Here is a 9,313-nt window from a genome sequence, read left to right as displayed (position 1 = left end):
AATTTTTTTTAAAAAGATATAAAATAGTACTGAAGATCATAAACTTTAAAACTTAGATTTGAAATTAAAATCAAAATCTAAAATTGAAATACATGCTCCAAAACATATAAAAAGTTTAAGAAATAGTAAAAAAATAATTTCCAGACATTTTAATACATGTTTAAAAACTGTAATTTTTAAAAATCCAGCACTAAATAGTGTCAAAACTTTACTTAATTATTTTATTATATCTATAAAAATATCGTCAAAATAAAAAAATTGCCTATATTTATAAATCTTTTAAAAAATAAAAATATAAATGTAAATTTTCTTGTACAACTACACGTACCTAACCTTGCTCTAAAGCACACGAACCTTTCCTCAAAAGTGAAATCCGAAAGTTTCCAAACCAGTCAAAGAAATGGGTCCCAGACATCCAACTGTGGCCAGAGCATCCCACTCACGGGCTTTGATAGAAATTAAATACTGGACGGGGCATTTATAAGGGCGACTATGAAATTAAGACCTACCTTAACCAGCTATCTTACTGAATAATATCCCACAAAAGAAAAAAAAAACACAAAAAGCTAAACTGGAAAAAACCAAAACAAAACATATTGCCAAAGAGCTAGAAACAAAAACAAAAAAATCAAAAACAAAAACAAAAACAAAACATTCACACACACACACACACACACACATGTTGAAACGAAAATTTGTAAATCCACTGTCATATCTGTCAGACGGATTCCTTTCAGAAATAAAATCTTTGGGAATAAATGCCTTACACGCCAGACCCCATACAAAGTCACCATGCAATGAATTACCCCCTCTTCAAGCTATGCTGTAAAGGCCTGCTAATATATCATAAACCCTAATCTGCACCCTAGGGCACCTAAGACACCTCCATTTATATTTATATGGCAAACAAGAGTAGACTCCGGAGAAAGATACATCAAACTGTTTTAGAGGTGGCATTCTTGCTGAGTTCCTTTGAAGCGGCTTTGCACACATTGACGGGGTACTTGATGGCATTAAGCTCAACCTTGCGGAGCGCAGCCTTGCCCAGATCAACCCCACATATATCAGAAAGCCTCACCAGGTACAGCAATACGTCCGAAAGCTCTTCTCCCAAGTGCTCCTTTTCTTCTTCCTTCCAGTCTGGGAGACCTTTGGGCACCTCGCCTTTCCATTGGAATATCTCAGACAGCTCTCCCACTTCTCCCACCTGTATATATATATATATATATATATATATATATATATATATATATATATCACCACGAGAGACAATTCTTCATTACTTGGTTATTGACAGAAACAGCAAAAGCAGAAAAACAAAAGCAAAGACAAACGCAAAAGGGAAAAGAAGTCAGTTGTGAGATCTCTACGATAAAAACAAAAATTAAGCATGGTCTATTTGTACAGTCGCTGAAACAGTGAATTTTCACCCTTGCAGACTAAGATTATATGGAACACGCAAAAACGTGTGAGATCAGAAGAGAGAGAGAGAGAGAGAGAGAGTTACGAGAGCCAAGAGGAGGTTCCGGGGGCTGTGGAACTGTTCCCAATCTCTTTCCTTCGCAAATTCCCCCATGGTCTTCTTGAGAAAGTCCAAGGTGACGCTGTCGCCAGAAAATCCACTCATGATCTCTTTTCCCAACGCAGACGCACACAGATTGAGAAACAAACCCACAAGCAAAAAATATGGGGCTGGGAGACAGCTATATATAATAAATCCTAGCCAAGTACCAAACAAATATAATTAAGGTTGTGAGTTGTAGTGCCGACCTATTATAGAAATAGCAGAAATCAAGGGTTAATGTCTAGTGCTTGATGGTTAGGATGTGCTGTGGAAAGTGGAAAGTGGAAAGTGGAAACTGAAAAATATAAAAAAGAAAGTTTGATTTCTTCCGCAGATACGGGCTATTGCCAGTTTGAAAGAGCTTTCCTTCCAGTTATGGATGTTATGGCGACGGCCACGTGTAGGTACAGATTGATTCTCGCCTAGACCCTTGCGACCCTAGCGCGCTCTTTTTCCTTGGCCATTGAAAGTTTTCCACTACGAACTACAGATATCATTCATAGCCTCACTTCCTCACTTGCCTGAAATGCCAAACCAATTAGCAATCCCAAACCAATTAGCAATCAAAAACTTCCCAAAAAAGGAGAGAATGCAGCCATCCTCGTCCACCCTTTTTTTTTTTTTTTTTTGAAATACCAATTAGCAATCAAAGACTTCCCAAAAAAAGAGAGAATGCAGTCATCCTGATCCACCTCATTTTTTTTTTAATACGAAAGAGCCCATAGGGTGCTTGATATTCATGGATAAATACTAACTTAATCCAAAAGTTTAAGTTCGTTGGATTTTGGATCCAACCATGCATATAAGTACCCATCATGCACTCAATTTTTCAATGTAGGACAAACTCACAAATAGAGTTTTCAACAATTTTTCCATCACTTGTGAGCTTCAACTGCTCCCTCTTGAACGGAAATCATTTCCTTTATGGGAGCAAACTTAATTCTCTAACAGTTATTCAAGTGGGTCTTACTACTAGTGTCTTACATACGTCGGATTGCATTTCACGTATTTCTGAACCAATCCTACCTCTCACATTTGTACCATATTTGGATCAATCCCCAGCTTAGATGATCCTTATTATGATCCTTATTGGTCTCAGCTACACACTTGGTTCAACTATTAGTACGTCAAGAGAATTAGCTTCACATCTCGATTTTTTACGACGTCGCTCACCTAGAATTACGAATCGTCGTATTTGATACCACTTGTTGGGAAATATAAACAAAATCAAAGATAAAATACACACAAAAGTAACACCAAAATATACGCGGTTTGGCCAAATTCAGTTTCTAAAATATACAGAGGAGGAGGAGGAGGAGGAGATAAAATATTCACTCAAAACTCTCACAACTCTCTTTGTCTTCCCACTCTATTCTCTCTACTCTATTTTTCTTGATGATCTTTACATTCTCAACACACATATTTATACTGTGAAGAGGATTAATTACACAAGAAAACTCCCACAATCATATTTCATTCTTCCCACAATTACATTTGAATATTCTCTTGATTTTGTGGAGAACCACCCATAGGTAAATAACAGAAATTCCTGCATTAATTTGGGTATGGACTAATCAATTCTCCTGTCGCGCCTTGAATTTAATAATGGGATCCAGGGGTGAAATAGTAACCTAACTCGTCCCTGGATCATACAAAATCAAGATACAATACATTGAATGAGGGTCCAACCCCGTGGGGTTCTCAAGCACCCTATACACATTCACATACACATCCAGAATATACACAACGGAAAACAGTCTTTTTATACATGTACTGTACCATACCAGATTCTATACAAAGGAGTCAAACTCCACAAAATACAACACAAACCTAGGTGTCAGCCAAAACCACCAAAAGACCACCCAGTACAGTCCTAGTACTTACCCAAGCACCTCTCGCAGTACACCGACCACTGCGCTCCCAACACCAAGAAGCTAGTTTCGGTTACTCGAAGGACCAGTAAAATATGTACGTACAACAGGGGTGAGACACCTCTCAGTAAGGCAGATACAGGTTATATCGGTGTGTAACATTTGAGTGTTATCATGACAGTAAAACATATACTATTAAATGCAATTCTAGTACTTTCACAAAACAGTTTCAAAATAGTGCATACACGCACACACACATGATTAAGTAATCCGATGTCGTCACACCCTTTGGCTCGAAGCTGGCTAGCAATACCCGACGTCGGCCTATAGTTGGCCTGTGATACACGGAGTCTTCGACACATGACGAAGCCCAGGATCCCATGGCATCGTACCGGTACAAACTAGTGGATCCACACCCTTCATGATCAGCCGGTAAGGCTCACACCCTCGGATATAGAGTCGGACACTCTTGCCAAACATGGCAGGCGATAAATACACGCCCTCGGATATAGTGCCAGACACTCTTCAGTACCTAGAATAACTTGGAACCCAGTTCCTATTGCATTTCATTTTAAAATATAACCATGCATGCTCATATAACCAAACAAACCACACCCATTTGGTAATCCATTAATCATGATTTTTCAAACGTATACGGTTTAATAAAGTCAAGGCACAACCATCCCTAACATATTACATAACACAATATACCAAAGGTTTTCCAACAAAACCAAGGAATGCAGCCCAGTACCCTTTTTTTTTCAAAAACTGTTATATGAAAAACCCACAATTTTACACATTAGATTGCCCCAAATGAGTAACCAAAACACACACAAGACTGTGAACCACAGTTCTACCGCATCCGATTCTGAAAATGACCGACATAAATTGAATCCCCTTACCTTTTTCCGAATGACAAATCTCGAACTCCAAGGCCCCTAAGCCGCGAACTAAGTTCCAAAACCTACAACCCACAATACAAAACTCGCTCACAACGCTGTTACCTACAAGACTACCGAATCAGAACTGAAAAACTGAGCCTTACCTCTATTTTGGGCTAAAACCCGAGAATGCCCAAAATGAAAATCCAATCCGTAGAACTTTTAACCACAACTTCTTGGCTTTCCTGTCACGAACAATTTTCATGCCCAATATTTGCTGAGCTAGCCTACGTCCTTCATGTCAAAGAACTTGGACAGTTCTTGCTTTAGTTTGGTAATCGTACCTACATCTTGTCCAATAATCAACATGTCATCAACATAAAGCGTCAATATAACGAAATTACCATTAGGGAATTTTTGAATATAGATGCATTGATCTGCTATAGATCTCTTGCAGACCATATGCTCCTTCCCTGAAACTTCAAAACCTTCAGGGTGTTCCATATAGATTTCTTCCTTTAAAACTCCATGGAGAAAGGCCGTCTTAACATCCAACTGTTCAAGTTCCAAGTTCAAATTTGTTGTCAAACTGAGTATCACTCGTATTGAAGTCATCTTCACCAGTGGTGAGAAAATCTTATCAAAGTCGATACCCTTCTTCTACTGAAAACCTTTGACGACCAATTGAATTTTATGTTTAATGATATTTCCATTGCCATATTTCTTCAACTTGTATACCCATTTATTACTCAGTGCTTTCTTTCCTTTAAAAAGTTTTACCAATTTTATACATTTGGTTCTTTTGTAAATAGCTCATCTCTTCCTGTATAGCCTACAATCATTTACCTTTTTCTAGATGATTTTGAGTTTCTCGAAAACCCTCTGGCTCTCCCTCATCAGTAAGAAGAATATACTCAAAATTTGCATATTTCTTCGACAAAATCATTGTACGATTTCTATATGATTGTCTTGGCTAAGGCTCTTCAATTGGTGGAGCTACTTCTAGTTCTGTAGCTTCTGGAAGAGGGGATTGTTGCCCCCCCTGCTCAAGAACTACTTCTGGTTCTGCAGTTTCTAGCAGAGAGGATTGTTGTTACCCCTACTCAAAACCCTTGGTATCTGCTTCCTATTCTATTTTCAAAATTTCATCCTACAAATCTTCATTTTCTGTGGGCAACTGTACTGGTGTAGAAACAATAATGAAATTCTGAGCACTGGAACTGGAAATAGTAGGCTCAGAGGACTTTGCAAAATCTTCATACATATGATTTTCTTGAAAAATAACCTCTCACTACAAAAAAAAATTGACTTTTAGTGACAAAATTATTAGTGACAGATTCAATTTCTTCACTAAAGGGGGCTATTAGTAACGAATTTGAGAACTGTCACTAATACTAAACTATTAGTGACGAAATTGAATCCGTCACTAATAATTTCATCACTAAAAGTTGAAAAAATACGCGGGAAGTAGTTTTTCTCACAGAAATTATCCCAAGAAAATATTTGTGACGATTGTTATAGTATTAGTGAAGAACAAGATCCGTCACTAAAAGATTATTATTAGTGACGAATAAATAACCGTCACTACTACTATTTTAAAAATAAAAAAAAAAATTTTGTTTCAAAGTATTAGTGACGAGTATACAAATTCTTCACTATTGCCCTATTATTAGTGATGGATTTGGGAACCATCACTAATAATTCCCGTATTTAAAAATAAAAAAGAATTTTTTTTTCAGAGTATTAGTGACGAATAAATTTATTCGTCACCATTTGCCTATTATTAATGACGGATCTGAAAACCGTCTCTAATACTTCACTTATTAAAAAATAAATAAGAATTTTTTGTTTTAGAGTATTAGTGACGAATTCCTATATTCATCACTATTGCCCAGTATTAGTGACGGATTTGAGAACCGTTACTAATACATCACGTATTTAAAAATAAATAAAAATTTCTTATTTTAGTGTATTAGTGACGAATTTGTTTATTCGTCACTATTGCACGAGTATTAGTGACGGATTTGGGAACCGTCACTAATACTTCCTGTATTTAAAAATAATCCAAATATTTTTGTTTCAGAGTATTAGTGACGGCATTATATGTTTGTCACTATTGCCCTAATATTAGTGACGGATTTGAGAACTGTCCCTAATGCTTCCTGTATCTAAAATAATTTCAATTTTTTTATTTCAGAGTATTAGTAACTGTTGACCTTATGGGTCACGCCCAGTTTTGATTATGATAAATACTCATTGTATTTAACGAGTATTTGAGGTTTTGTGCAGGAACTAAGGATGATAAGATCAAGATGTGCACAAAGCAAGAAAAGCTTGAAGACCAATTTATAATTCAGCATTGTAATATATATTTGTATTGGTCTGTAATAGTAAGTAGGTATTTGGTTTGTAATAATCTCAAACACATCACATGTATGATTTATTATGTAAGCTCAAACAAACCGTAAATGAGAAGGGACCTTAGAAAGACCTTAGGGTTTTTCGTCGACCGACACCGGACTTTTTCAGTGTCTTCAAATTGGACCCCAAGTGCCCCTAGGACACTCACACTTTCACATATATTTGTTAGGCACTTGAATAGGGCTTGTTTGTTTCAATACGGGACCGAAATGCACACACGATGCACTTTCGGTCGACCAGTCAAGCCAGTTCATTTTGGCCTGGTCGACCGAGACACCTTGGGTCAAAGTTTGACCACCCGGTCGACTAGCAAAGGTAGTTCAAAAGGGCCTGGTTGACCAAAACTCCTTGGGGTCAAAAGTTTGACCAACTGGTCGATCGAAACTTGTAGTTCAAAAGGCCCTGGTCGATCAAAACCGGTCCGGGTCAACTTTTGACCAAGGCCCTGGTCGACCGAGCCCTTACAGTTTATTTGACCCCTGTCGACCGAACCACCTGGGAGTCAACATTTTGACCTCCCGGTCGACCAACCACTTTTGTACTCCAACTACCTGGTCGACCGAAGGGTCCTTGGGAGAATTCCCAGCGGTCTAGTCGACCGAACCAGGTAGTTCAAAATGCCCTAGTCGATCGAAACTCGAAAAATTGGGAAATCGCCCTCTCCTGGTTGACCAAAACCTCAGTTCAATATTCCCCTGGTCGACCGGACCATTTGAAACTTGGTCGACCGGACCTCTAGGGTTGCCCTGATTTTTTACCGCAGTTAATATTTTTTAAACAGGGTTAAAATGCTCTAAACTTCATTAAACTTTCCTAATAATACCCAATAGGTCCCCAACGGTCATATTTTCTCCCATGTCTATATATATGAGTTCATTTGAGAAAATTAGAGTGATTTAGCCACATTGATTAGGGAAGAATTTTCTGAAAAATAAAAACCCTATACTACTCATTTTTCTTACTAAAATCACTCATATTTGCCTTCTATCATTGCCTACATAATTTGTAAGTGGATTGAGTGTGTTTGAATAGGTTTGCTCTCCTTATTCTATTTGCTTGGCATGATTTTATTAGAGAGCAAAACCTAAGGATTCTTAGGGGACTTTGTTGATAAGTCTATCCTAAGAAAACCTTATTAGATCTTCTAAGCTTGCACCTTCATTGCAATATCCTGAGAAGATCGTATAGTATTTTGTTTGCAAAAGCTTTTCAAAATCATCTTCCAATATCTAGTGTGCTTTATATTGATAAATACATTTGAAGAGATATTTGTTTATGAGATAGTGGTTTTTGTTGCAATATTCTTTCACTCATATATTATTTGCTGAATACAAAGATTACGCATCTTTTGCAAACCGAGCTTATACTTCATTTAATACTCACATGCTTGAGATATTTTGCTGATTGAAATACTGGAGACATGACATCTTTGTGTGAACTTATTTGTTGAATATCGTGTGATACATAGATTGCTTGTTTGCCACTCTCACGTACTCATTACACATATAGAAAATACCTTTGAGAGTTGAACCATTTAGACCACATTGAACTTACATATTATTTCATATTGTGGTGTATGTCATGCTCGCATTTGGGTACCTATCTGCTTTACACAAAAGCTTATTCATTGTACCATTTGATTGTATTTTAAATACTGTTGTATTTCCAGGCACGAGCTTGAAGAGGGAGACTAGCCCTGGAATAGTCCTGGATTGGCTTAGACCCGGTTAGGAAAGTTAGGTGCGTCGTCTTGTTAAGGCGTGTAGATTGAGGTCAGCCCTACTAATTGACTTGGTGTAGGTTGAGGTTAGTCCTGTGTTAATTTGACCTGATTGTAAACGGTGTCGCTCCACCCTTAAGTGAGCCTTTAGTGGAATCCTTTAGCTTGCGAGCTAAAGGCGGGGACGTAGGCACAATTGGTCGAACCTTGATCAACATATCATGTTTTCATTTACATTTCCGCACTTTATATTTACTGCACATGTATGTTATGGGTGAATGATGCGTATGACTTAATTTTCACATTATATTTATCTACGCATTTGGAAATTGAATAGACTGACCCTAGGTTGTGTATATACTGTTGTTGGATAGATTAACTTAGGAGAAAAAGTTTTAAATTCCAATTCACCCCCCCTCTTGGGAATACACAAATTCTAACAGTAACGAATTTAGATTTTTGTCACTATTTCCCTTGTATTAGTGACGAATTTGAGAACCGTCACTAATACTTCATGTATTAAAAAAAAAAAAAAATTTTTATGTTGAGTATTAGTAACGAATTTATTAATTCGTCACTATTGCTCAACTAGTATTGACGGTTTTGGATTCATCACTACGAGTCTTTTTATTAACTTTGCCCTAATCTTCCTTCTCTTCCCTCCTTTCCCTTTCCTTTTTCGCTTGTCTGCCTTTGCGCGCTCTCCCGATCCCCCTCCTTTCCCTCTTCCTTCTTTCCCCTCTCCCTCCTCTTTTCTTTCCCCTCCTTCCTTCCTCCTCTGGCTGCCTTCAGCAGGTACCACATTCGTTGCCGCCGCTACCCGCCACTCGCCGTCGAGTCCCCGGCCTTCGGCTGC

At 37.7% G+C, this 9,313-nt stretch overlaps 1 protein-coding gene across 1 annotated transcript; it reads right to left on the bottom strand.

The window, feature by feature from the left end:
- Positions 1–694: 694 nt before the first annotated feature.
- LOC131155371 (uncharacterized) lies at positions 695–1,835 on the bottom strand. Its single transcript, XM_058108445.1, has 2 exons — positions 1,508–1,835; positions 695–1,207 (listed from the first exon to the last, which is right to left on the bottom strand). Exons 1-2 carry the CDS (start codon positions 1,625–1,627, stop codon positions 935–937), a joined length of 393 nt encoding a protein of 130 aa, XP_057964428.1. The 5' UTR covers positions 1,628–1,835; the 3' UTR covers positions 695–934.
- Positions 1,836–9,313: the final 7,478 nt, after the last annotated feature.

The sequence above is a fragment of the Malania oleifera genome, chromosome 5 (genome assembly GCF_029873635.1).
Source record: "Malania oleifera isolate guangnan ecotype guangnan chromosome 5, ASM2987363v1, whole genome shotgun sequence".
NCBI classification, from domain to species: Eukaryota; Viridiplantae; Streptophyta; class Magnoliopsida; order Santalales; family Ximeniaceae; genus Malania; species Malania oleifera.
The sequence above is the reverse complement of the archived record's forward strand: the minus strand, read 5'-3'. Positions and strand labels throughout refer to the sequence as shown.